Here is a 27,500-nt window from a genome sequence, read left to right on the forward strand (position 1 = left end):
GGGGAGAAAAAAAAAAAAAGAAGAAGAAATATATGTCTGCAAAAGACATAAATGGTTCACACATATTCACTCCCACCTGCTTGAGACTTAACTCTTTCACACAGGGAGGGAAGGTTTTACACGCCCCCACACTCCCATAGACTTTCACACGTCTCCAGCTGGAGAACTGAGGAGGAATCATATTTAATGCCTTGTTTGATGCGGAGGGGGCCACAGAAATAGACTACAAAACAAGTCTAAAAAAAAAAAAATGACAAAAAAAGTTATCACATCACTCACTTGTTAGGAAGATTAGAAGAAAACTTAATGGAAAAGATCGATTTTTGTACTGTTTCATCAGTTAAATGTAGCTGTGTTGTAAGGGTCTTTGTTTTTTCGTGATTGGACACGTGCTTGTGCTTTCGAGCGCGTTCAGACGTCGAGTGTGTGAGCGAGTGTGTGTGAGCGAGAGATAATAACCATATTTAACATCTTATGACATTCCAATTTCATACATGTCGTCAGAGCAACGCATTGAAAAACAAGACTGCTGCTGCATTTTTCACAGGTTCTGCTTTGCTCCCTCGCTCCCTCGCATATTTTCATGTCTCCCACGTCCTTCTCGCCTCTCTCTCCCTCTCCCTCTGTCTCCTCTCTCTGTCCGTCTGCTTGTCTTTCGCACTCAGCAGCTGCCGTGTCCATACTGTACAGTGTGTGCTATTTCTGAATGAAGCCTTCTTCTCGTGCAGCCAGCCTGTGAGCTGCACTGAAGCCAGACCACAACTCGCTGACTGTGGCTGTACGGTGGCCATGCTCGTGCACAGAGAAAGCCTGCAGTTGGCACCTGACAGAGAGAGAGAAACAGAGAGACAGAAAAAAACATACAGTGGCACAGAGAGGTTTTTATAGCGACAGATGTGCTTTGGCTCCAAAAACAAAGACCAGATTCAAATTGGCTTTTGATATTTCTCCCATTTTTCTTTTGAAGACATGCAGTTAGGATTTGAAATATGGCTCAGCCCTTATTATACGACTATAATGCTGGGAGTTGGGAGAACTACAGTATATCTCTGAATGACTTACGACAGCCTAGAGTCCTCTGATTGACTCATTGAAACTAATAAGAGTGAACGGCCAACAGCTAAGAGGACAGGGGTTAATGCTCTGCCTCCCAATGAGGAAAATAAGCAATCTAATCAGAAAATCATGATTGTTAAAGTCCCCTTCAACAAAAAGTCAAATTGATACATATATTTATTTTTTTAGTGAAGCCAATAAAAGAAGCAACAATTTGTTGATTAAAACCACCTCTCTCTTTTCCTCCCTCTTCCCCCCCACTTTTTTTGTTGATCCCATTTTTTTTTTTGCCAGGACTGTCCTCGCCTGGTTCACTTAAGAAGCCGGGGAAGTTTGATTTCAACGCCCTGACTTCCCAGACGAGGTCCCCCCCGCATGGCGTTCACACACCACCCGCTGCCTGTGCTGGCAGGAGTGAGACCAGGTGAGAGCCCTGCCATGAACCCAACAACCCCGATCCCCCCTTTTATAATCTGAAAAAGAGAGAGAAGGAAAGGGAGTGTCAAACGTGATACTAGATTGCCATATTTACACCCCAAACTCCTCTGGAAAACAAAGAAATTGTACAATCGCTTGCCTGAAAATAAAAGTCCTAAACATACATTGCTGAGAAAGCAAAATAAAACTTTAAGATCCTACAGTTGCAACTGCTGAGAAGTACAGAGTTTCACCTGTTCAGTGTTACTGCTATCATCATGGCTTGGCATAAATTTCTCTCTCTCTTTCAGCCTCTCTCCATCCATCCATTGTTGTTTTACCATTATCTTTGTGCCTTTGTGTTTTAATATTGTCATTGCATGGTACCATCGCTGCATCCATGCCTTTGTGACTGATTTGCCTCACAACTTACTGCTTCATGCATCCATTGTAATGTTCTTGTTCAGTTCTTGCATTTTAACTGACAAAGCTGTTTATTCTCATGTAATGAACTTGACTGGCTGTGTTAATTTACCAAATGGAGTTATAAACACACTATATAGTTTAATTTATGTTGTGAGAAGACAAAACACTTGTATGTAGAGTGACATTTAACTATAAAGCAAGGAATCTCTGTCTGTCTGTCTGTGTGTGTGTGTCCCTCGCATATCTGGAGAACCGTTCATTGGATCTACTTGACACGTTGGTGGGCGTTTAGCTTGGGACCCCGTTGAGTGCCTTGTCGAATTTGGTGCAATTTGGACACGTTCAATATTAATACACTTTGAATGAATTGGCGAACAGCGCTCTGTGTAGCAGTCGAGCAGAGCTCCGGGGCTCTGCAGACCTGAGCATTTGGTTTGCAGCCGGGCTCGTTGACTGCAGTTCACTTGTGCCGCTGGATTCTGGATGTACAAACGTTACAGCCAAGCTCTTCGCCACCTCCCTGCAGCACGTCCAGTACCGTGAGCCAAGCAACCCCCCCCCCCCCCCCCCCCCCCCCCCCCCCACACACACACACACACACGCGCGCTTTCCAAACGGTCACGTGCAACAAATGCGAAATTGAGGCCTGAAGTTTGGCATCTTCACCGTCGCCATTTTGTTTTTTTGCCGTCGCCATCTTGCAACCAGAAGTCACATGAGAGAGTGGAGCTAAGTACAACCAAATGCTGAATAGGGCCAAAAAATGCTACAATTAACTTTCACACACTGTGCCATGGCAGCAACATGTCAATCACAAGGTGGCCGTGCCCACGCCCCCTGCTGGCTATTTGAAAGAATGTTCGTTTTGGTTACTTCAGCATTGCCATGTTGCTGCCTGGCTGTCTGCAGCAATGCCGGGAGTCAAGCAATAAGTCTGTTCTGAACAGGCATTGCACTAGTGAGATCAAAAACCTTGGAAACAGCTACCTCCACTCTTTATTATATACGTAAGAAGAAGACGTCAAACAACCGGTCGATCAGTAGGGTTCTTCCCAGTGCCTCTTTTTGTATGTGCGTGGATGGGTCTTTACATTCAGAGGCTCCATTGCCGTTTCTCTTTTGTTCTTCAAAACATGTGTTTGGTCGGTTTCCCCTGAGAGTGTTTAGCAAATGCAGATTTGAAAAAGGAGACTGAACCCCCACAGTACAGCAGTGGATAGAGTTGTTGCAGTGTTTCCAAGGTCTTGTTTCATGAGAGGCTTTAAGGGTAATTTGTCCTCAGCTTTTTGGTCCTACAGGATAACCGGTTTCTCCATCTCCAGTCAGAGAATTCCCAAAGTCTCCAGGATCTCAAGTTTGCCAAAGAAAGTCCCTGTAGGCTGGTCTCACTTTTCAAAGGAATGAATATGTCCTCCCCTCTCTATCTCTCCCTCTCATTCCATTTGTCTCTCAGAGGGATGGTTTGGTCCACAGCCAAACCAGACCTACCATGTAAAGGTCATTTGGACTCATTGCCCTCCGTGTTGAAACATATTGAATTTAACTTGTGGAGCTCCCCACAGTATATTTATAAAATATAGTCCCGGACGGATCTCGCACCGTTAAGCCTTGTCGTTCATCTGCACGGAGCAGACCTGTGCCCTCTGGAGAATCCCCAAAAACACCGGATTGAATATTGCACTTAAATTGATTTCTAAAATGTTCTCCTCTTGTTTTGTGTGCGCGAGCTGAAGAGGTGTGAGGGACCGGCTCAGGTTTCTTTGTTCCCCAACTAACTTCTCACACTCTCCAAACTGTTGGCTGAGGGGTTTTTCATGTAACAGAGAGGCTGTAATGAGACAGTGTATGGGTGCATATGTGCACGCGCACACGGATACGCATGTGCGTGTACGTTGACACTCTCGTGGAGGACTCTCTGTGCTAAAATGGCTGCCGTCCAAATGGAATGTCCCTCGGAGGCCTTGGTTCTATAAAGAGACTGGAGGATGATGGGAGGGAGGGAAGCGGAGAGCGATGAAAAGAGAAATGGGGGTAGACAGAGAGGAGGAGGGGGGGGGGGGAGCAGTTAGCAATCAGGGCTTGCCTTGGATGGACCCGAGCTGTTTGCTGCTGTTGTGTAGGTCTAGTGAGTGTGGGTGTTCAGGAGTAAGGGCTGGATGGTTTATGTCCTGTTTTTGGCTCCGGACTGACGTGGAGAGCTGCCAGATTGACTGTTGTCTGATTATACTAGTCTGGAGAGTCCGCCATTGTGACCGCGATTACACACACACACATGCACCGGTTTACGTGCAAAGACAGACATAGCAGCGCATTCAGACGGACAGACGGGCGGGCTGCAAAAAAAATACAAACTAAGATACAGACAGAGAGGCAGAGGATTCCGAACACCAAAAACACCGAAAGTTTGAACAAACCGACACTCAGACACTTTGTGAGTACAGCGTACACAAGAGATGTTAGGTGACAGACATAATCACAGATGCTTGTTCGCCAGGCTCCCCCTCACCTAGCAGCTTGCCTCTTTTGGTTTGGTGTGCCAAATTGCCAAAGCCATAGAATCTCAGCAGACAAGACAGACAGTGGAGCCTAGTGTGTGTGTGTGTGTGTGTGTGTGTGTGTGTGTGTGTGTGTGTGTGTGTGTGTGTGTGTGTGGTAAGCTGGCTGGCTGACTAATGTCTCTGGGAGGCGTTTTGTGGTCGGTTGGGAGCGGAGGGGAGATTCTCTCTCAAGCTTCAAACTACTGGGCAGAACCGCACAGCAAGGATATGCTGCTGATTGATTACACATCACCGACAAGCAATAAAACAAAAGTGGAAAAACCCAGTGTGTGCGGCTCTGTCGTACCCCAGCGGTCTGTGTGTGTGTGTGTGCACTTGAGAGAGAAATGGAGAGGGAGCAGAAGGCAGAAAATACTGTAACACACTCTAAGCGTGTATGGGACTGTGAAAGTGTGTGTGTGTGTGTGTGTGTGTGTGTGTGTGTATTGGTGCCAGGCTTACCAGAGGTACAGAGAAATCTAGTGGGCTGATTTATAAAACGCATAGGACCAGATGTTGCCCAATAGCCAGGGATAATGCCAGTCATTTGTAAGCAGTAACAGCTTCAGTCAGTCAACCACAAGAGAATGTCACAGCTATTTTGGATGTTATGACAATAATAGGCCGAAGCGGCAACCTGGTCTTTGATGCCAGCTGCGTCGGTGCTTAGTTAAAACATATGCATGTCTTATATTCCGTCATAGGTGTGCATGCTAATCTGATGTCATAGTGTGCAGAGTGTTATGTATGCTCAACATCTGTTCTGTGTCTTTAGTAGGAAAAAAACAATAGAATGACCTGAGCCTCACTGTGTTTTCTCCTCTTTTTGGTCTCTCGTCTCCTTACTCTTCCTCCTCTCCTTTACCATTACTGTTTCCTATCCCCCTATTTCACTCTTCCTCCTCAGGGAGTCCCCGTGCCTCAGCCTCAGCCCTGCACTTCCCCTCCTCCTCCATCATCCAGCAGTCCAGCCCGTACTTCACCCACCCCACCATACGCTACCATCACCACCAGGACCCGCTTAAGGAGTTTGTGCAGTTCGTGTGCACCGACGGCTCAGGGCAGCCCAGCGCACAGGTAAGTGCTCTGTGGGTTCAGCAAAGGAGGGCGAGGGAGGGGACAGCGGGATGGTCTGCGGTGCAAAAGTTTATTTTTGTGGAATTTACTGGAGGAGATGCGAGAACACAAGAAAGCATCAGCATCATAACTGTATACAGACTGACCGCTCCATCCTGTTTTTGTAAGCTATGCATGTGCAACAAGGTCATGTGACCCTTGACCTAGGAATAGAGACATCTTTATGAAGTGAAGCAACTTCGCCAAGGAAGAGGAACATGTTTTTTTTTAGGGCAAATCCATCAACAGGAGGAGGCAGCCACATGTGCTTGAGCAAAAGAAAAAGAAAAACCTCATCTGCAGAAAACTAAGGGAGCCAAACCACACTTGACTCGTGACACGTTCTGCGACGTATCATCACCTACTCCCACAGTTAGGTAGGAGAAGATCTTGTCTGCGGATAGGTTCAAGTTGAAAATACCAGGGAAAAGCCCTTTTTGGGCAGACGGGTCATGTATGGCCTGGGCGATGCTGGCAAACTTGACAGAGTGGTGTGGAGACCGACAGTTTGGAGAGTTAGGTATCCGTGCAAGGAAACTGAAGCAGACATTTAACACTCCTGGTGCATTCCAATAGCCATTTAACAAGCCCTCATTGACCCGTCGCCATTCTGAGTGATGTCCCTTCACTCTAAAAATGCTCTTCTCTCACGGGGCACCTCTTTCCCAGTCTCCACTGCGATCTGTAACAATTTCCTCTGCACAACGCATGGTGGAAGTTTAAGTAACCAAATCAAATTTATCTGAAACTAACATACCATGACATACGTCCAAGTGCCGAGGAGAGTTGAAGAATAGTGATCAGAACATACCATGTGTCAGGGGGGGAAGCAGCAGACGCTTGTGAGTGGCTGAGGAGGAAACTAACTGCGGAAGCTAACTGGAGCACGGGGGGGGGGGGGGGTTTTTGAGGTGTTGTGGGCAATTCAGTGAAACATCAGTGCAGGGAGGGGCCCCCTTGATGACCCCAGTGACATGCCGTTTATGGAAATTCCAGCATTATTTCGATGCACATCCACTAAGGTGCAGGGTGCTGGTAGTACTGTAAACCTCTACTGTAAACTTGGCCTTCTGAGCTACTTTGACACCACACATCAGGCCCTTTTCATGTCCTATTATCCTTTGTTCTCAGTACTTCACACACTAAAGACGCCGTATGATTTATGAAATTGCACATACACTGCACACACACACACACACACACAAGCACCCTTTTGTCATTGCTGATTTCCCCTTCTTTTTTTTAATCCTCACATTACACTATAATAACTTTCCTTGTGGACAACTTCATTTTTCTTTTCCCCTCGTTGTGTTGACAAGGTTCATCACTTTTCCACGTCTTATTTACCTCACTATTTTCAGCCAGACTGATATTTTTGTCGTTTTATTTTTTATTTTTTTAATGTGTGAGTTTGCTGATCTTTCTTGTCCCTGTGTGCGAGCAGTCACGTGGGTTTCGGTTTGTCTGAGCGTGCTTAAGAATAATTGTGTGGCATCTGTCTATATATGAGTGTCTTACATTGAGACTGTGTGTGTGTGTGTGTGTGTGTGTGTGTGTGTGTGTGTGTGTGTGTGTGTGTGTGTGTGTGTGTGTGTGTGTGTGTGTGTGTGTGTGTGTCTGGCTCCCTGTGCACTGTATATTCTCGGGGTGTGTCATGCTCACCCTGTCTGTATGGTCCGTCTGCAGCCTAATGGAGGTGGCCAGAGCAAAATGCCGGGCTCCTTCCTGCTGCCCCCGCCACCCCCGGTGGCACGCCCTGTGCCCCTCCCCATGCCCGACTCTAAAATCATCAGCACGCCCACTGACGGCGGACTCAGCTCACCCGCATCTCCGTGTAAGTCACCCCCTCCCCACTCCTACTCCCCACCACAAAACCCCCCATTACTGGCCCAGTCTCCCCCTGGACTTCAGTCCGAGCCGATTTTAGCCTCCACTAGGTTGTTTAGCTCTTAGCTGGCAGCTAATTTGTCCTCCGTTCCAAGCAATACTACATCGAGCTTCTTAGACTGGAACAAATGTAGCCATCCTAGAAGTCCCAGTATTGATGTGCAGTGCAGCAACATTGGGCCTTTTCTCTGTATTCTTGTCATGCAGCCAGTGAAAGAGCTCAGGTCTGGGACTTCTACGATGACTGCTGTAGTTTTTCATAGTATAGCTGTCAAACACTCAGCAGCCCCAGGAGCTTCACTCCTATATCATCCATCACCTTATGGACTGTACTGTACTGTACTGTACTGTACTGTACTAACCAGATTCTGTCGAGGCAGAAGCCACGCCTTTGCCAAACCAGAGATCCTCTTTCAAGCTCTTCTGCATCTCTCGCTCTGAAGTTCAGTCTTCTTTTCTCTTTTTGCAAACCTCCTCAGCTACTTTCCACCATCCACCTTCTCTCTCCTTAAAAAAATCTTTTTTATTCCCTCTTTTTCTCTCTCTCTCTCTCTCTCTCTCTCTCTCTCTCTCTCTCTCTGGTGTTCGGTTTCCTGCTAGCACCACAAGAGGCAGTGTAGTCTCTCTGCCTTCTTTTTCATGTGTTTTGTAGTTTGGGGGGAGCAGAGCAGAGCAGGGCCCTGTGCACGTTGCCTCTGTAGCCGCAAGCCTTTGATCAACGCAGACTTTGCATGTCTGTCCGTGTCAGCGGCAATACAATCTACCCCCTTCTCTCATTTCTTTATTTGATATATTCTCATATCCTCCTTTCTTTGTTTCTTTTTTCCCCCTTTATTTCTCTCTTTTTTCTTTTTTAAGGGAACAAAATTAGGGCAGTTGGCGTGGACTCCAAAAAAAAAAAAACCAAGAAAAAAACATCATGCCCCACTTTACCCACCCAATCCCCTCGCCACTTTCACACAAATCTCACAACAATTAAAAATTGAGAACAACAAAAAACATGGAAATCACAGTGTAACCAGAACGACCCAATCTCTCTAAACATGAATGATAAAATGGAATCAAACCTGTCTTAATTAGTGCGATACTGGGGGAGCGGGAGAGAGGAGTGTCACCGGGGAGCGGTGAGGCTTTGGTTGGTTCCACCCAGACAGGTGCAGTGCGAGAGTCGGGCCACGGGAGAGGCACACCAAGAGGGGGCACTGGACGGAGCAACCGGGGGCACGTTCTCCTCCTTTTGTTTTGACTTTTTTTTCTCCTCTTCCTGTCCTATCAACCTTTCCTCCGCTTCCAACTCTCTCAGATTATCACTTTACTATTTATTTATATGAACATCTATATAAATAAATATCGCCCTCTCCGTCTCTCTTCTCATTCCAGTGACTGTTATCACTGTATTTTTTTATTTATTTTTTTGATCCCCTCTAATTTTGTCTCTGATTCTCAAGACAATCGTAATTACACTCATAAAAGCACACACACATGCATATGGCACACTCTCACCCTCACTCATGCATCAGTTTCCAGCCCTGTCACTGTCACCCCCACACATCCCCATCCCCTCGACCTCAGTTAAGTCATGCACAGAAAAAGTTCCACTCAGCCGCCACGTTGGAGTCCAAGTGATTACAACTGCCCTAAATTTGATCCTGTGGCATCACTGAATGGTGTCACTTTGTAGGCAAGATGCTCCTCTCAACCCACTAAACGTAAATGGAGCATTGGTTACCACTGGTGATGAATACAGTTCCTCCATCGGACACCCTATTATTAAGCCCACAGTGAACCCTCAGTGGTTTTTCTATGATTACGGAGACTTTCTACTGAGGCCAGGGGCTGCTGAGGAGCGTCTGTGACTAACAGCGCAGCTTCTTCATGTTAGTGCTAATCCTAACAGACTGAACATCCCCTTGTTGACAACAGATTAAACGGTTAAGTGAATAACAATAAACCTGCCCATAAACTGAAAATAAATCACCCAAGTGACTAATAGGGCATCAGTATCCCTGACCCTCGCTGTCGTTTCCCAGTAGATCATTTGACAGTGATTCGTAGTCATAGCAGATTGATTATATTCAAACATATAGATAACGATGATGAGAGCATCAAACTCTACTTTGAGCTCGGTGTGTATGTGAGTGTGTAAAAAGCATGTACACACTTGTCTCTCTCTGTTTATAGCATACTCCACGCCAGGCTCCACAGCTCCCAACCGGTTTGTCGGCATCGGAACACGGGACAACTTTCTGAATATCCCCCAGCAGACTCAGGTACCCCGCCAACCTCCCTCATTTAATTAACATTCTCACATCATCCTCCTCCTTGTTTTTGTGTCCTTTTCTTCCTTTTTTTTTCTTTTCTTTCACTCATCACCCGCTATAAGCGCGACTCCGCTCCATTGCTGTAGCATTCTCCAGGTTTACAGAGACAAGCATGTGATTCAGAGTGACGGCCGTGATACCGAGGCAGTACTCAGACAATGGCTCTGCGTTGGCAACATGCTGCACTCATCAGGGATTCTGCCCATGGTTGATCAACAGTTTGAATATTCGTCTGTTACCTGTTAAGCTAAATCAAGCCCTTATTTTGGCAAGCCAATCCTAACTCAAAAGTCCATTTTCCAGAGCTTTCGACCACATTGCACAGTCTTCGTCGGTGGATGGAGTTAACTAGGTTTTGAATGGAGATGGATCCGTTTACATGCAAGCTCAGCAGCTGCTATGAAGAGGAGATGTCACGCTTGCAGGTCAAAAGATCCATGAATGACGTCCATGAAAACTGAGCAAACACTGTGTGTTTTGGTCGAAAGCCAAAGAAAAAGCAAACAAGTGGACCTTGAGTTGGGATTGTTTTGTCAAACTATTTCCAAGGTTAAGATTAACCTTTATAGCTTTTTAATGCGAAAAAATCTTTTGTGAAAATGTTGTGCTTGTTTGAGTTGACATTGTACTGTACTCCACACTGCCATCTATCTAGCTATCCATCTATATATATATATCTATATCTACATACACCCTAATAATAGTCTTAATAATATAACAATTGCAGAGGAATATTATGATGGACCAGGGGAATAGACATGATTTTGCCCATCAATTGTTTGCAAACTCGCCCGCCTGCATTGACACAAAGTGTCTCCCATGTATCAAGGCCTTTAGTTTCAGTATTGGTTTACAGTGTCTGTACCACAGTAGTTTTCCCACAGTGAATGCAAGCAGTGCCAGTTAGTTTCAGCTCCAGCAGCGTTGATTTATCTCTGCTCGGCCCCACAGTGTGTATTAGTGCAGCGTGTGAGGCCAGTAGTGAGCTACATTGTGGTTTCGGGCTTTGGCTGCGCTCTGCCACTGGGCTGCAGTGTCTTGGGCCTCCTCCATCACCAACACAACTTTTCTCATTAGGGGCTAACCGCACCTGCCTGCAGCCAACTCGGCTCTCCTGTCCTCCCCACACATGGAAACAATCTGCATTCCTCCTCGGCTGCTCTGCTCGGCTGCTCTGCTCCCCCCCACCCCACCCCACATGGAAACAATCTGCATTCCTCCTCGGCTGCTCTGCTCGGCTGCTCTGCTCCCCCCCACCCCACCCCACCCCGCTCCCCTCGTACATCAGCAGCCCACCCTCCCTCCCTCTCTTTCTCTCCTGCTGCTCCCTCTAGTATTTTCGAGATCCCCACCTGCACCACTCTCCCACAGATGTAGACCTGGCACCGAGGGGACATCTAAACACCATCCAAATGTGCGCAAGAGCGTATGCTCACACACACACTCCAACTCGGTGCCAAAACTCTTGCCCCTCGTTTTCTCCCCTAAAAAACAACAGGGCTTTTACAACGGCTTACATCTGCTCAGAACACTTATTATACCCTGCTATTGCTCATCAAATGTCCACTTTGAGCATTTCTGCCGGGTGTGTGGCACGCACAGCGAGAAGCTGGGCACTGGTATCAACTTGCTCCCAGTCAGCTGAGCCTAGTAGGTCAGCAACAGCACCAGCCAGAGTGAGTAACAGAGGTCTCTGCCTATCCTGCTGCTCTCTGGCATATGGAGAGGTTCAGACGATGGCCCTGCCAGCCGGCCTCGCCGCCTGCTAGCCAACTAGCCAAGACAGAGGGAGAGAGTCTTCCTTCTGCTGTCAGGACAAGACGCAGAGAAAACCTGGTCTGAGGAGCTCTCTGGTGGCGAGACCTCAGCCATGCAGGAAGAGAGAGGGAGATGTGTGTGAAAAGAAAAAAAAGTAGGAGGGACTGAGAGAAACAGAGGGAAAAAAGAGAGAGAGAGAGAGAGAGAGAGAGTCAGTTGAAGCTCGCTGCACTCCACAGTCACGTCCCGGCTGTCTGGTTGCCCGCAGCAACCAGACATGATGTCATAGGCAGTTGAACTTGGACTTGAGTTGGGGGGGGGGGGGGGGGGGGGTCACTTTCCGCTGCCAAGGATTACACTGGGAGAGCCGGAGTAAGAGAGGGAGAGGAAAAGAGAAGGGGGTTAAGGGAAGTCGGAGCCAGGAGGAGGAGGACTTATCTACAAACACCAAAGAATCATGGGTAAGAAGGAGGGAGGCAGAGGTGGCGGAGGATAGACGGGAGGTCGAGGGGGGTGAAAACTCTCCCCGGCTTTGCTAGAATGGGGGACAACAGAGAGTTTGCTGTTAAAGGTGGGGTGATCCACCGCTCTCCCCGGGGCCGAGGCCCTGTGGAATGTCAGCGGCAGCCAGAACAGCTCGGCCTGTGCCAAAGCCGCCACTCTGCCCTCTTATCAAACCGAGAAACCGGATCCCTGAAGTAGCTGCCCTCAATAGCTTTACAGTGTAGCCTGAGACCACTCGGGGCCCACAGAGCAGAGACATATTAGGAGGATCGCCTTACATGTAAACTGGTAGCGCATGACAGCAGTTCTAGTCCCCGTGTTCGCTCACTGGAAAGCCATTCAGTCAGACACAAATACTGCGGCCCTAATGCTATTTGTAGCTCCCAAACAACACAAGTGGTTTTAATGAGTGAAATGCCAGAGTCAGCCCTCTTAAAAAACAGCAAGCGGTGAAGTTGAGGTGGTAACTTTTTCAACCCTGTGTGGGACAGCTGAGCTCAGCAAGCGGTGTAAGTGTGGGAGAAAGGGAGTAGAAGGTGGCCACCTAGTGGAGGAAGGACCATTTATACAAGTGCTTCCCAAATCACACACCTTGTGACATCGCCTCCTGGTTGTGAGCAGTTCAATCAGTATGTTTTTAAAATGTTGTTTTTAGAGGTCTGAAGAGGTAAAATCGTCCAGAAAAATATGAAGAAATGAACATTGTTTTGTGTAGGAATGTGATTTACACCATGCTTTAAAGTTGACTGCATAAGATGCTGTTCATACCTCACACCTTTTCACACTCTGTTACGTCCTGCTACGTCTCCCTCCTTTGTCCATATCAACAACTTCAATGTGAAATCTGCTGATGCTGTTTGAAGCCTAATGTCTTCTTTTCTTTTCTTCTCCACAGTCCTGGTTCCTCTGACGAGGCCTCTCTGAATCAAGAGCTAAAATTGTGTCATGAAAATTGGAAATTTGACAAACAAACGCGTCACCGCTGATTAAGAACAGACTGCTGACACTAGAAGGTCTTTCTCTCTAGCCAACACTATTCAAAGTACTACTACAGAACTCAAAAACAACAAACACACCAACCCAAGAGGACTCCCAATCCAACACAATTTGAACAGGAACGTTCTTCCCCACCCCCCCACCCCCCCTTTGTGCAGGAGGCTTCAATGAGATTGAGTGGACAGACTCAGAATGCGAGGAAGAGGAAGAGGAGGAACTGTCTCACACACACACACACACACACACACACACACCACCAAACGTCAGAAAGGAAACATAATATGGCAACCTGACAAATGACCAATCATTCATTTGTTGTTTCTTTTTTATAATTTTTCATTTTTTTTTTTTTCATTTTGATGTCTACACAATGAAACTCCATGCATTGGCTGGGAGATCCCAAAAAAAAAAAAAACAAAAACGTAGTGGTAAACGGTGAAGTTGGACATGCGCGTTGAAAAAGATCGCCGCCCAAATTTGCACGCCTCCATATCTGTGCATCTGTCCCATCTGACCGCCCCCCCCGCCTGGAGCTCAGCGCTGCCCGGGGTCCAGACCGCCAACCGCAGCCACGCGCCCGCGTGTCGCCACGCTCTCGACGCTTCATCCGCTCGGCCCTGAGCCTCTTCTAATTTCCGATTGGCCAACCACGGTGACACCATCCGATGGTGTGACATATATGCACTAAGTGGCTGGTCTTTGTTTACCTGTCAAAAGTATCAGGGCGTCCTGCTGCGGGAGAAGCGATAGCCATGAGGCGAGCGCTAGCGAGTGAACACGCGACAGACGGTCATAACACTAACTCTACAGGTGCTCTTTCGTCCCCCTCACCTATGCACTATTAATTTTTGATAAGGGATGAACGGTATTGCACATCGATGGTCAGATGAGCGATTAGAGAAGCGAGTCGAGGCTGGCCGCCACAGCGGGGATGTGGCTGCGCTAACGGTCAAGTCTAGGGCCTGAAACACGCAGCACGCGCACACACACGTGCACGCTTGCAGACAGCACATACAGACTATCTTCTTATTATTCATTAACATGGAATTTGATTTACAGCAATGCACACGCAGCATCGGCTTCATATTATTGGCTTTCATTTTGTTTGTAGGTGTTTTTCTTGCGAGTTCCCTTTTTTTTTCCTTCATTTTTTGCCAGATTTGGTTTTTGTCTCACCTGGATTGTTTTAACCTTCTCTTGCATGTCATAACACTTTCTATTTTTCAGTAGTTTGCAGTAATACGTTAAGTATCGGATTTCAGCGAATCAGTGACAGCAGTTTCTCAAATCTCTCGCGTATGGACAGCGCAGTAACACCAGCTCATCACATGCAGCCCATGTATTGCTTCACCTTGTATCCCTTAAAACCCAGACTACACACACACACACACACACACAGACGCACGTATATAATGCACGCTAACACCAACAACCTGACATAGAATATTAAAGGGAAGCCTTTATATTTGGTTCTCCAGACTGCCTTTGTTAATGGTTTTTCATTCACTTAAGATTTGTCTTTTATAATTTGAGATATATATTTTGTTTTCTACGTCAATGTTCACATCGAAATTTGCGATCGGTATCGTTCTCACCATGACACAATCCAACAAAAGCCGACCTCACAAAATAACTGGACTGCCTCGCTGTTGGTTCTATTTTGCAGGGATAGTAAACAGGGCTGAGACGTGGTGCTCAGCCGCTCTAGTAACATTAGCTCTATGTACTAAAACCATATATCAAGACTATAACAATATATGAAAGTGCCTCTGTATTCCCTTCATGCAATTAGTAATAAACGTGACTTCAGGTTCTCTTCCCACATATAAGCTAAAGCTACGGGGAATGGTAGCCTTGGTGCTTGTGGAAACCATTGGCCGAGGACAGATCTTTATAGAGGACTGCAAACCTTTTTGTTTTTGTAAAGACAGAGAGAGAGATCTTATACATATATATTTATGATATATGCTCCTTTTTAACTTTTACCACATGAGCTGGTTGGCAGTCTAGTTATTTTCTGAACTCTCTCTCCACCCCCCCCCCCCCCCCCCCCCCCTCACACACACACACACAACCCGTTTCAGTAACGTCAGCTTACCAGTGCGAATCAAACGACACACGCCATCGCCACCTGCAGCGCAGCATCATAACGACTAGATGAACATGTCAAAAAAAATCGACAGTAGGTTTGAAGAAAAAAAAAAAGTGTTTGTTTTTTGATGGAAAGTATTATTATTGAAAAATATGTGTCGATTGAGCCACGTGCAATGCATTGGGTAGATCATTGTGTTTGTCTGTTAGAGATTTTTAAGAAAGCTAAGAGAAAAGAGAAAAAAAATGTATTTGTTTCAAGTCCGTAAGCTCCGGGACTCTAAACCAGGGGGCCATGAAAAATCCTAGTCTTTGTAAGTTGGGGGTATTTGTTTTTATTTCCTTTGTCTCTTTTTTTTATGTTTTATGTGTAATCAATTGTTTATAAAAATGTGGGAGGGCTGAAGAAAAAAAAATAATTATACACAACTTTGGGGGGAAAAAATTCTCTATCAGATAAAATCTGGTGCTTTAACACTATAAAGTACATTCAGAACTATTGTACATGAATGGTAATGAACAAAAGTAACAGACCATTTAGGAAACAGCATTATTCCTCTCTCTCTATTTTTATTCTTCTTCTATTTGTATAGAGTGGGGGGAGAGGTTCCTATTCCTTAAGGTTGTGACACAAAAGGCATTTTGGTTCAACTTTTAGAGAAAAACTGACCCGTGCTCTGCCTGAAACTCACCAGCAAAAAAATAAAAATCAACCCTCCCAATGCAACTCATTTTTATCTCATACATTGGCATAAATACACGACGAGTTCCTCCCCGTACCGCGGGAGGTGCTTCACATCCAGACCTCTTTTATTCCCACGATCACGTCTCTGACTCCAGAGCTGGACAGAGTCCAGCAGGTTGTGTTGAGACCCATCATGCCATGGAAAGAGAAATAGGTTAGACGTTTTGTATCCTGCACGGATGGCAGAAGAAGAAATGGGGTTAATGGAAAATGTAAAAAAAGTAGCTTCAAAATCTGGAAAAATTAGAGAGAATCCATTTGTGAAACAGGCAGCAAGGTGAGCCTCTCCCCTGTCCCACCCCCCCTCCTCTGTAAATGACTCTTATAGTGCTTGTGCTGTAGTGTATAGTTTCCCAGCAGTTAAAGGTTGTCCCTTAAAAGTGCCTTTTGTTCACAGACTCCATTTTGTAATCCAGATCGCCCCCCCCCCCCCCTTTTCTTTTTCTCTATTTCGAAACGGCTCGAGGTAACCGGTTGCCCCTGAGTGCCGCGAGGAGGCTGAAGGTCAGCGCTCAGGGACGACTCCCGCCTTCGAAATGATTCCCCTCCATTGTACCGCCCCTATATCCTCTCTTCCTTTTCAAAGCCGTATGTATATATATATACACATATGTATGTGTATATATCTAGTACAAAAGGAAACTGGTGTGAATTAGTTCTTTACTTTTTATTGATAAATGACAAAAAAAAAAAAACTTTTTGAAAAGGCAAAAAAACTTGTTCTCGTTCAGCTCTTGCTTTTTTCTTCCCCTCTGTCTCCGCTGTCTGTTTTCTCTTAGACACTGGAGTAGTCTGTAACTGTGTGTCCGTCACTCTCTATCTCCCTCTCTCTCCCCCCCTCTCTCTCTCTCTCTCTCTCTCTCTCGTCTCTCCCTCTCTCAAAAAAAAATGATTGCCGAAAAAACTTTTGTCTGAGCAGAATGCAGTTAGCTCACATGTTATTATTGTCTGTATGCTTCACATTGTATTACCATACCCATCTTCTTCAGCTTCTCCATTCAACAGCTAATGTAAGTGAACAAATTACGCTGACGGGCTTTTGGGGGTGTCCTTGGGTGGGTTAGGAAAAGGACGACCGGGGTTCGGGTTGAGGAGGTTTAGACGGACAGGGTCCAGAGCTGCTTCAGGATGTTGGAAAGGGGCCTGCTTTGACTAGGATAAGAGCTTGCTCTTCTGTTTTAGCTATTTATTTTTTTTGGGCTTTGTTTTATTCCCCCTCCTCCTTTTTTCTTTTGATTTCCTTTTAATTTGGATTTATTTTAATATTTTCTATCAGGGTATGCTGTCGTTTAGGCTCTCTTCGAGGATGCCTTTGGACTGTAAATGAAAGCTACAAGCACCTTATAACCGGACTTGTCCTGCACGAGGCTGAAAGAGGGGGAGGGGGGGGCATTTCCAGGACATATCCACATCCATTCAAACCAATCTTATAAAGTGAAGTATTATTGTTCGCGGCCCAGCAGTATTATCCACTTAGAACGCACCAACCAGATCGATAAAAAGGCCAGCGTGAACCTGATGCCTCAGATATTTGAGTCCCTCCATTAGTCTCCTCCGACCACCTCATGCTGGACTGCTCCGTGTCTTTGTTCTGTTGTTCATTTTGTTCCTTTATCTTCTTAAGCGTGTATGGTTATCGGTGTAATAGGCAGCACCCATAGGCCTCCTGACCCCCAGCTCTGCTACGCCTCTGTCTAACGCCCTCAGTGCAGCACCACTTCTTTGTGAGAACACCCCCAGAGCTCTAGGTGAAATGCATGTGTTAATTACAGTTTCTTTTCCATAAGAAGAAAAACACAGTTTGAGAAGAGCAGCACCTGATTGAATAAAAAAGGATGTTCTTGACTGTACCATCTTGCTGTGTGCCATGTCTTTATTTACACGGACGAAATAAATGTCTCTTTAGCTGCACAATGTAGCAATAAGCTAATGCCAGTAGACTTCATGTAACAAGTGCAGCGTTATTATAAACGGTTACATTATGTGGGATTGTTGACTGATAAGCAAATGTTCACTAAAGCACACTAAACTGAGATGGTGAACATTATACTTCACCGTGTTATTATTGTCATTGTGAGCATGCGGACATTAGCATTTAGCTAAGCTATCTCAGCTGTACACTGTTACATCCTTCATATAGGGATTGTAAAGCCTTAACAGCAAAGTATTCAAGCTCTCCTCGATGGAAGAAATTGTGAGAGTTCAAAGCAGGACTGAGTGTAACTCATGGAACACTTTGGAACGTGACAGAAACTAAATTAGCTCCAAATAATCATTTGAACAACAACTACACATTTAAATAATACAAAAAAAATCAAAAGCAATGCAACTACAGTATATATTCAATTCAAGTGCTCTTAAGGTTTGGGAATATACTGTGAATAAAGAAGTATTCCCACAGTTTAGTATTGCACACAATTCCATACCAGTGGGGAACTTAAAATAAGACTTAAATAGAGAGGTATAGGTCAAACTCCAAAAACGCTTGATCCTACATTTACCATAAAAAGGTGCAACATACGGGATTCAGCCTCGTTCACGTGAACAAAGAAAAAAAAAAGAACCCTGGATTTGGCCAGTATGTTATTTACAACTTTTGGGGACTAATGGATAAAATAAGCACGGTTACGTGTTCACCTCACGCCGAGTTACATTCGCCTCTATGCCAACGTAAAAATTATTTTTGGGCCATGACATCACGCGACGGACCCAGAGGTTTGGCCACTATGTAGAGTTAGCTTCAAAGCCCAGCGCCCTTCCTGGGGGGCTTGTGTTAGAACTGTTAGCTGAGAGCCGTAATCTCGTATATTGCACCTTTAACAAAGCATATCCGTCCCGGGTAAATGCCCAGTGTCTTTTAAACTCTCCGTTTTCTCCCCAGTTTGTAGCTCAGGCTGTAAAGACGACAGAAACAGGATATAGAACTCTTTTCACTGTCTGAGTAGCGCTCCTAATTATGAGGAATCTGACCTCGAGGTAATAAATAGCTGCAACAATATACGCTCAAAGTGCTTTTACCCAGCCCTTATAGTGAATAGTTTTAGGGGTTCTTTGCAAATAGCTCATTTTAGATTTTTAGGATTACGTCACTAAAACATATATTTTAAGGCTTTAGAGTTTCTCAAAGGCACAATAAAGGTATATAACTAGAATTGGCATTTACAAAAAGCAAAGCACTACATTATCAATTCAGCTTAGGGAACATTCAAACATCTTTGGCCTGAACATAAAGCGATGTGCTCAGTCAAGTGTACCATGTAACAGTGTTTCAGTGCAGTTCAGAACAGCCTTTTCTAGTACTGGCGAATGTAGATCCTTGTTTTTAAGTAACTAAAGAGTATATTGGTCCTCGTCGGCCTGGTCCGTCTGATTGGCTTTTTCCCCTTGCTGCTCAGTCATCTTGGAACAGAAAGAGAATAAAAAAATACAAAGCTCATTTATTTCTTGTGTTTTATACGTGACATAGAAAGTGAGTATGTACTTGAAGGTAATCTACCTGCGGTGCAGGGTCAGTTTCCTGCACTGGTCGGTTATTCTCTTTACCACCAGACGGACCGTCTTCTTGTCCTTCTGTAGGAGGAGACTGAGGGCCATTTTCAACTAGGAGCTGCGCTGCATCCTGGATGTTGGGAGACTTCACAGTGAGCCTCACACCAACATAAGATTGTAGACAGATTGTGGAGGGAGACACTCACCTCTGCACCATGTACAGTCATTTGTGAGGGACTCGTCTCTTGGACCGGAAGGTTGGGGGAAAATGGTAGCGCAGCATGCCCAGGGCGCGGTGGAGGACGAATACTACGAGGCTGGTTCCCAGAGGATTTAGGAGGTGTTGGTGGTTGTGGTGGTGAAGGAACGGTGGCCTAAATGTGTGAAGAGACCGATATCAGAGACAGCCAAAGTCACACTTTGTATCCAATCCAGGCCTTGTTTCACAGGACACAAAGATCCAGTCCTCTGACCACATTACCCTCTACGGCTGTTATATATATATGTGACTGTAGTCAGGAGATACCTGCTATTCTCAACTCACTAACCTCCTCCTCTGTGCAGGTGTGTGCGCTACGGGATCAGAGCCAGGATGCCAAACAAACATGACTGGATTGTATTTGTAGTCATAAAATGTATACATTCAGTTTAGTTTGAGCAGCTCGTCATTTTATAGCCCTAACAGTACAATTTGAAAATATTATATATTATAAAGTAATATATATATATTATAACGTTGCCTCTTCCTCTTACCATGTTCAGTCCTTAAATCTCAATTATTGAAAAAAATGACAACAACAGCCCTGGACCGGAGTGGAGCAGGACGGGACACAAAGAAAAGAGTACGTTTCACTCCACCAAGTTTATCAGCATCGACACTTCGTCTCATCCACATCACCGTATGCGGAATAGACTGCATGGCAATCCGCTGTGAACAACATATCACGTGTGTTCCTCTCCCAGCATCATCAGTACATCCGGCAATAGCAAACTTCAGAGTAAAAGGTAAACGCATCGGCATCCCGCTCTTCCATCTGTCATGTAATGTGTATCTGTGAATGGAGAACTGGAACTAGATTCCCCCTTGGGTAGAGGGGGTGCATCTTAGTGACAATTAATGTGTGTTTCAACAATCAAAGAGAGGTTTTACAATGCCATCCAGCTGGTGTTATAGGTACAATATGGAGAAGAAATCTGTGCTGAGGAGGCCAATAGGGCACAGGCCCAAGGGATCAGACCCCTAGGCCTGAACAACTGTTTGAACATACCTTGTTGGAGAGTCATCACAGAGCTCAGTTAAAAGTAGATATGTCCTGATCACTACAGAAACCTATCGTTAATATACACACAAATTAGTAAAGCAGAATAGCCCTGCTGTGTAGTCCCATTATATTGGAGAGAAGGCAGACACCTCTATGGCCAATATCTTCAACACTCTGCAACTCACAACAAGACAATGTAGATTGATAAATAGCACTACAGGTAAGAGGTAAAATATGTATTTTTGATTCAGAGTGAACTATCCCTTTAAGAAAATAGAACCTTTCTATCTTTCTTTGAGGTATTCTGTAGGGTTTTGTGTAAATGCTACAGAATTATAAAACTACATATTTGCAACCAATGTCTCATAATTTGTCCATTGGTGTTGTTATTACATATTAAATTATAGTGATACCATTTTTTTTTAAAACGTATCCGCTTTTATTCTGAATGTCCGAGGAGCGTGTGATTGAAGGCGGAAGTGTTGTATTTTGCAAGCTTTGCAAATTTCCTGATGACGTCATTCCGGTTTGTGTTTTTTTTGTAAACACAAGAAGGTAAAACGCAACCAGACACGCGACAAACACTTTGCTGTGACTGTTGAGCTCCTTGTCACCAATAGTATAACCGTATCGCTCAACATTGAGCGTTGATTCCACTCCTTCGAGCTCCTCGCGGAATGACAACAAACTATCAGCTAACCGCTAGCTAAGCTAACGTCGAGACAACTCGTTGCAACGTTAGCCGGATAGCTTAGCTCCAGTTGACGCTTGCTAAAGTGTCTGTCAGCCTCATAGCGACGTTGACACTCTCATGGTGGTCTCGGTTCAATGGGGAACTGCCTGTTTTCACAAGGTGCGGACGACCAGTCGCTGTTGAACGAGTCCGAGGGTGGCAGTCTGCCCGGAGAGCCTCCGCCGCCCTACCAGGTGAGCTTCTGGGGCTCAAGTTAAATACACTCCGGTGATTTCAGATCAGGTCACCTCGGTAATTAAGGTCAACTTTGGTATCTTAAAACATGGGCCCTGTTTACCCTTGTTTATGTATATCTATTTTGCAACATACAGTATATTTTAACTTGGGATGGGGGACGTCCCTAATATCATTGGTAAATTCGATATGGTACAATAGTCGGTGTGTTGTAAATACAAAACTAACTGTCCACAATGCTGACGTCATATAAGCTATAAATTAAAATACAAGCAGTGCTTTTATTTTATCCATCGCTACCTGTACGATGGCCGTTCTCCTGGGTTTGACAGAAGCATCACAATGTCTGGTGACTTCTATATCAGCCTCAAAATACTAGTATCAGTCAGGCTGTAGTGCAAAGTCTAAACTCCTTCCTTCAAGTACACTTGCTTCATACATGTTGTCTTCTGTTGCTTCCTCTCCAGGAGCACACCCAGCCTATGCCAGTGTACCACCCCACCCCGGGGGAGAGTCGCCTGGCTTACCAGCTGACCGAGGAGGAGCAGGTCCGCATTGCCCAGCGAATCGGTCTCATCCACCACCTGCCCAAAGGCGTCTTCGACCTGGGCTCCGACCCCTCTGACAAGAAAGTTAAAGAGTGAGTCTTTCTTTTCTTTTTTTACATTCTTCTCTTGTTGTTGTTGTTGTTGTTGTTGTTGTTGTTGTTGTTGTTGTTGTTGTTGTTTTGATCGAACACAATGGACTGGGCTCATTTTTGTACCCTTTTTAATTTAAAGCGGTGCTCTTAGCCTTTGAACAGGATGGGATCCTGTCCTATTGAGTGAATAAAATGAATAACAATACTTTATACAACAAAGAAGATGCACAGCAGTGGACTTGCAATGTAGATTAGTACAGTGGCACAAGCGCACAACTCTGTTTTCTGTCTCCTCCAGGTGTGTGATCTGCATGATGGACTTTGAGTACGGCGACCCCATTCGGTTCTTGCCCTGTCTTCACATCTACCACGTGGACTGCATCGACTCCTGGCTGATGCGCTCCTTCACCTGCCCCTCCTGCATGGAGCCGGTCGACGCGGCCCTGCTGTCCTCTTACGAAACCAACTGAGCAGCCCCGCGACGGCTGCTCCCGCCTAAAAGTAACCGCACCTTTTTTAGCCGAAAACTGTCCTAGCTGTACAAACAGGTAGCCGAGGTGATGTGGCACTATGCAGACGTTTGGAGGGAGGGGGGGGGGGGGTTGATAACTGTGCCCTACAGTCTGATATGCACCTGTTTGGGCTTTGGGAAACTCTTTGCCTTTAACAGTAGGACGACGTGCCAAATCAAGCTAGATGAAGAATATGGAAAGCTGTACACGTAGCGAAAATATTACTGCAAAGTATATGTCACTTTTTGTACGACTGACAGTCTATTTTAATTTGTGATATTTTTACGGTAGTTAGACGCATGTCACCATTGTGATTTACTTCCCCTTTCTAGACTCATTGTGCAATATGTAATACCAATGGAGAAAATGCAGGAAATTTGTCTCGGTCCAGTGAAGTTTTTAAAGAACATGTGGCCTTTGATTGTCACAAAAACACAGGCCTCTCTACTGATATGCAATCATCATCGTCTACAGCGCCAAGAGATAGAATGGTGTCCTTTTTAGATCGATTTTATTTGACTACGGTTGTCTGTACTGTTTTTCCTGTTGAAGCTGCTTTTCTAAATGTGGATCTGTTTTCTTTGTTGTTGTTTTTTGCCTTCCCACAATATGGATCATCTCCTTAGCTTTGCCTTGAGTTTGTGCTCTGTTCTGTTTTAAGCATCAGTCCTAAGCGTGTCCTTTTCATTGTTTACTGCCAGTGACATTTACAAAGACAAGATATGCTGTGTGTGCACCCTGGGGTACTCCTCATCTGTAGCCTGTAGACTCCGTAGATGATTGTGTGTTTTGATATATGTGTGTGTGTGTGTGTTTTGAGCAGACGGCGGGTAGAGATCGGCATGTCAGTTGTAAGCCTCGGTGTAGTTCCTTCTCTTTTTCTAGTTCCAAGCTGTTGGGGTTTGTTCTGTGGTGACGGCCGTCTTACAGCAAGTGATCCAGAGCGCCTGTGTCTGGTCAAACAAAAACACTTTCATCTTTTGGTATTAGACGTGCACTCTCTTGATACTGTGTAACGTGTAGTACAAACAAGTAAAAGTCTGAAAGAGGAGCTACAGCAGTAGAAAGGAATGTGTCTTGAATGTAAAGCATTGTTTCAGCTTTTAAAGATCCGAACAGTACACGTGACAATAAGTGGACATGTCTGATTTACTCTGCTGTGCCTTTTGAGGTTGAGGAAAGCCAATTCCTGTGAAGTACAATCCTTTGTGACACCACTTTTTCCTTTTCTTTTAGTTGTCCTCTCGGGGCAAATGGATACCAGCACTGTTCTGATTTGTGTCACTATGAATTAGGCCAGACATTTAGCCAGACTCTGGCTGCTGTTAACAATCAGTTTGTGTTTTAATTTATAATGTATGCCACCGTTGGCAGATTTGAGGGAAAATCCTGAAACCACAATAAAAGTGGACACCAGATTTTACACAGTGTGTTGTCTTTTTATTGTGTGTGTTTTACCAGCAGTTGTTTATTAAATGTGCAATTCTGTGGCGAGGGAATTCTTCCCAGTGTTTAAAGAGGAACTATAATAAGGCCGAATGAGCAGCGGGCTCCAAACATGAGTGCAAAAGTCAACCAGCTGCTCCCTGAACATCAGCAGTAAACACAGCAGTGTGCATGAGCAGCACTAACTAAAGCACAGACACACACTTCATAAAGCTGCACGAGGAAGAAGAAGAAGTACTTTTTCAACAAAATATTTTTTTACTAAAAAGGTCACATATTTAAAGTATTAAAAGCTCACTTTATTGCACATTTTAATGCACACTGGATAACAGTGTTAGTCAGAAAATCAAATTTACTTCAAACCTTGATAATAAGGTTCCCAGTTTAATTACAAAACAGTATTTAGTCATTTACAAGTATTTACAGTAACGGCAACAAAAAAAAAAACACAACCACACAGTATTCATTGTTGTGTATCGTCTCTAAAAAGCATAGATGCCTATACTGACTGTGGCCAGAGCCACAAAGAGTCCCAGCAGCGTCCTGAGCAGCGGGGATGATTGCATGATGGCTCCGGGCATCTGGAGTATCTTCATCGGTGTGGAGTGTGTTCTAGATGTCTGCAGCTGGTTCTCAGGGACACTCTGCAGCATCTTCTGCAAATCATCAAAGACCTGTGTGAAAAGAAAAGGGCAAGAACGTCCATCAGCTGCTTCTGGCTTAAAAACAGTTTGAAGAGCAAAGTCTACTCTAGTTGACGGTGACATTTCGGTCTCGGTCCCCCCCCCCGCTCTGTACCTGAATGTTTAACTCGAACGCTCTGACAGCCTCCTCCAGCACGCCGTTCCTCTCCTCCTCCGTCAGCTCCACGCTGTTCATCCGGCTGCGATACAGCCGTTTGAAGAGGTTGGGGCTGGACACACCAGGGAAGGCGAAGAACGACAGACCCTCGCTGCCCGGCAGCCCCATGGACTTCTGGGCGATTCGACTCAGGACCTGCCCACCAGACAGGTCACCTAGGTAGCGAGTGTACGCATGGGCAATCAGAAATTCAGGGTTTTCTTTACCGATCTGGGAGAAAAAGAAAAAAAAAAAGCAGGAAAGAAGATTATTTTAGTATCAAACAGTAAAGAAACAATTGTGTAATATATATGTAGCTAAATGTAAGTGTCATACTATTATGAAACATACTTGTCTGAGTCTGTGGCAGTATCTTTTAGTGGCAGCCGGGACAACAACCTTCTCTCTCCAGTCCTGGCCGTAGAAGTATTCCAGGTCTTTCTCGATGGCCTCCAGTCTGGCCAGTTCAGCCGGGAAGTAAATGGGAGCGACACCGGGGTGGTTGGAGTTCCTGTCCATCTCCTCCTCCAAGGCCTTGTAGACTTCATACAGTGAGCACAGGAGGAGCTGAAGAAGAGGAGGAGGAGGAGGAGAGGTGGTGTCAAGACAAAGACATCACAGTAGCCAATACAAAAATGTATGAACGAAAGTGAGATCATCCAAAAAAAAAAAAAAAAAATTGAGTTTTTGTGTTACCTTAAACTGCTGAAGGGTGACTTGTCCCCTCTGGAAGCTCAGCATCAGCTCTGTGTTTTCTGCCCTGACGTGACTGTCCTTGGTCACCTTTTTGATTTGTTCTGACAGATCACTGCAAAAAGAAAAAAACGGGCAAAAGGTAAGAGAGGAAGGCATGAGATTAACATAAAAAGCAAACGTGGGACTCCAAAGTACAGAAGATGTACATCGTGTGAAACACTGCACCTATAAATGTTTGTCTAACGGAGGCAACGTACAGATGATAAGACTTAACAAGCACGGACAGAAAGTGGGCACGCGCTGTACTAGAAACCTACGTTTGGATGCTGCAGCGCTAATGCAGATAAGAATCAAAGTCTGTGTACGTTTTTTTAGGAAACGTACAGGTTGAACGCAATAATCTCGGAGCATTTCAAGGATGAACAAGGCAATGCCCGTGGGTGAAATGTGAGGTGCAAAATAAAATAAAATAAAAATAAAAAAATCACCTGTCAGTCATCTGCTCTGCTGCTGTCTGAGTCTTCTCTGTCTCCATTGTGGCCCTGAGAAAAAAAACATTGAGATGTCAGAAAAGTGCTTTTGAAGGCAAACTTCCAACATGATCACCAACATTCACATTGTCAGCAAGAGGTTATGGAAATAAAAAAAACAGCACCGTAGATAATGTGTTATACTCACCAGTTGGGATGAAGTTGTGTAGGTCTGGTAGTTTGTTGACTATGTCCACAGTGATTCTCTGTTTTCTCTCTGGATGCGCAGTAAAGCTTGTGCTCTGTGAGCCGACAGTCGTCTCCCTTTTTTATATGATCCTCCTCAGTCTCCTCCTCCTCAGTCTCCTCCCTCCAGCAGCTGAATGAAAACAGGAACTCGGTGTCACAAAACATCAGCTTAACATGATATGGCAACTTCAGCAAAAACAGAGGGAGGGACTGTGAGTTAACATGACGCAGCAACTTCGAGAACAACTTGGAAAAGTTGTGAGGGAGGAACTACGGGACTTAGCATGAGCGAGGACGTGTCAGCAATGCCCTAAATCTCAGAGAGAGGAGGGCTGGGTGCTAAACATGACGGTGCAGCTTTGGAGCTCCTAAAGTTGGATCGGACGAGAGGAGGAGCCGACTCTAAACATGACTGTGTGAATTCCTGAAGCCAGAGAAAGGAAGTGTTGAAACAGTGACTAATGTTCCCGAGTGAAGAAACAATCACATGATTGTATCAGGACCAACAGTTTTTCAGTTCGTCAAAAACAAGTTCAACCACGTTAATAGATATGAGCAGTGCAATGTCAAGCAGAAGAGGCTGCTGCAATTCTATTAAAATATGTGGTAAAACATGCTGCTTTCTATGATTTTGTCCATATATATACAGTATTAATATATATATATATATATTATTTTTAACGGTTGTAGTTTAAGTTGTATTGATGACAATTTAACCCAATTTGAATTCATATCATATTTTTTGTAAATACTGTTTTTATGTTGGTTGGGGTCAGATTGTTGTGCTGGTGCTTTCAAATATTTCACAACAAACTCAAATCATTGCTTTACCTCTCTTTGAGCTCAAGAGCACTTTTAGAGTTGAGGGTGGAGGAGGTGTCATATGTTGCACAGACTGTGAAGCCCGGAAATCCAGCTGATGACGGCCATCAAGTCTGTTCAATGGAACCTTTCCACACAAATGATTTGTATCAACTCACTACAAGCTGAGAAACTGAATGGACACGGTGACTATTATATTTATAGGGCAGCCCTGGATATAGGCTAGTGTAGCAATTGAGACCATGAATAAAGTAGTCTTTAGTAATACTTTTAAATTGAACTTTTGGAGTTA

The 27,500-nt window shown here is 44.9% G+C and overlaps 4 protein-coding genes across 4 annotated transcripts in view; 2 read left to right on the plus strand and 2 right to left on the minus strand.

Moving 5' to 3' along the window:
* nfixa (nuclear factor I/Xa) overlaps positions 1-17,707 on the plus strand; it is a 109,311-nt gene extending 91,604 nt beyond the window's left edge. Inside the window, 6 exon segments of the mRNA XM_079159336.1 lie at positions 1,351-1,424; positions 1,426-1,480; positions 5,344-5,513; positions 7,239-7,386; positions 9,621-9,709; positions 12,918-17,707. Coding sequence (XP_079015462.1) covers positions 1,351-1,424; positions 1,426-1,480; positions 5,344-5,513; positions 7,239-7,386; positions 9,621-9,709; positions 12,918-12,932 — 551 coding nt within the window. The 3' untranslated portion in view covers positions 12,933-17,707.
* A 51-nt stretch (positions 17,708-17,758) lies between these two features.
* Positions 17,759-20,237, minus strand: LOC306695666 (uncharacterized protein). Its single transcript, XM_079158970.1, has 4 exons — positions 20,097-20,237; positions 19,550-19,717; positions 19,351-19,473; positions 17,759-19,253 (listed from the first exon to the last, which is right to left on the minus strand). Exons 1-4 carry the CDS (start codon positions 20,097-20,099, stop codon positions 19,185-19,187), a joined length of 363 nt encoding a protein of 120 aa, XP_079015096.1. The 5' UTR covers positions 20,100-20,237; the 3' UTR covers positions 17,759-19,184.
* Positions 20,238-21,120: 883 nt separating this feature from the next.
* rnf11a (ring finger protein 11a) lies at positions 21,121-24,103 on the plus strand. Its single transcript, XM_079159864.1, has 3 exons — positions 21,121-21,532; positions 22,001-22,173; positions 22,472-24,103. Exons 1-3 carry the CDS (start codon positions 21,434-21,436, stop codon positions 22,641-22,643), a joined length of 444 nt encoding a protein of 147 aa, XP_079015990.1. The 5' UTR covers positions 21,121-21,433; the 3' UTR covers positions 22,644-24,103.
* A 7-nt stretch (positions 24,104-24,110) lies between these two features.
* On the minus strand, positions 24,111-26,462 carry hmox1b (heme oxygenase 1b). Its single transcript, XM_079159863.1, has 6 exons — positions 26,346-26,462; positions 26,156-26,209; positions 25,668-25,779; positions 25,323-25,538; positions 24,930-25,202; positions 24,111-24,805 (listed from the first exon to the last, which is right to left on the minus strand). Exons 2-6 carry the CDS (start codon positions 26,200-26,202, stop codon positions 24,614-24,616), a joined length of 840 nt encoding a protein of 279 aa, XP_079015989.1. The 5' UTR covers positions 26,203-26,209; positions 26,346-26,462; the 3' UTR covers positions 24,111-24,613.
* Positions 26,463-27,500: the final 1,038 nt, after the last annotated feature.

The sequence above is a fragment of the Pholis gunnellus genome (assembly GCF_910591455.1).
Source record: "Pholis gunnellus genome assembly, chromosome: 5".
In the NCBI taxonomy this organism is placed as follows: domain Eukaryota; kingdom Metazoa; phylum Chordata; class Actinopteri; order Perciformes; family Pholidae; genus Pholis; species Pholis gunnellus.

Excerpts from the sequence above, each read along its gene's own strand:
- rnf11a (XM_079159864.1), top strand. The coding sequence starts at position 21,434 with ATGGGGAACTGCCTGTTTTCACAAGGTGCGGACGACCAGTCGCTGTTG. Across the intron at positions 21,533-22,000 it reads AGCCTCCGCCGCCCTACCAG|GAGCACACCCAGCCTATGCC; the intron begins GTGAGCTTCTGG and ends CTTCCTCTCCAG. Across the intron at positions 22,174-22,471 it reads TCTGACAAGAAAGTTAAAGA|GTGTGTGATCTGCATGATGG; the intron begins GTGAGTCTTTCT and ends TGTCTCCTCCAG.
- hmox1b (XM_079159863.1), bottom strand. The coding sequence starts at position 26,202 with ATGGAGACAGAGAAGACTCAGACAGCAGCAGAGCAGATGACTGACAG. Across the intron at positions 25,780-26,155 it reads GCAGAGCAGATGACTGACAG|TGATCTGTCAGAACAAATCA; the intron begins GTGATTTTTTTA and ends TTCTTTTTGCAG. Across the intron at positions 24,806-24,929 it reads CGTTCGAGTTAAACATTCAG|GTCTTTGATGATTTGCAGAA; the intron begins GTACAGAGCGGG and ends CTTTTCACACAG.
- LOC306695666 (XM_079158970.1), bottom strand. Across the intron at positions 19,474-19,549 it reads TGACTGTACATGGTGCAGAG|GATGCAGCGCAGCTCCTAGT; the intron begins GTGAGTGTCTCC and ends CCCAACATCCAG. Across the intron at positions 19,254-19,350 it reads AAACTGACCCTGCACCGCAG|ATGACTGAGCAGCAAGGGGA; the intron begins GTAGATTACCTT and ends TTCTGTTCCAAG.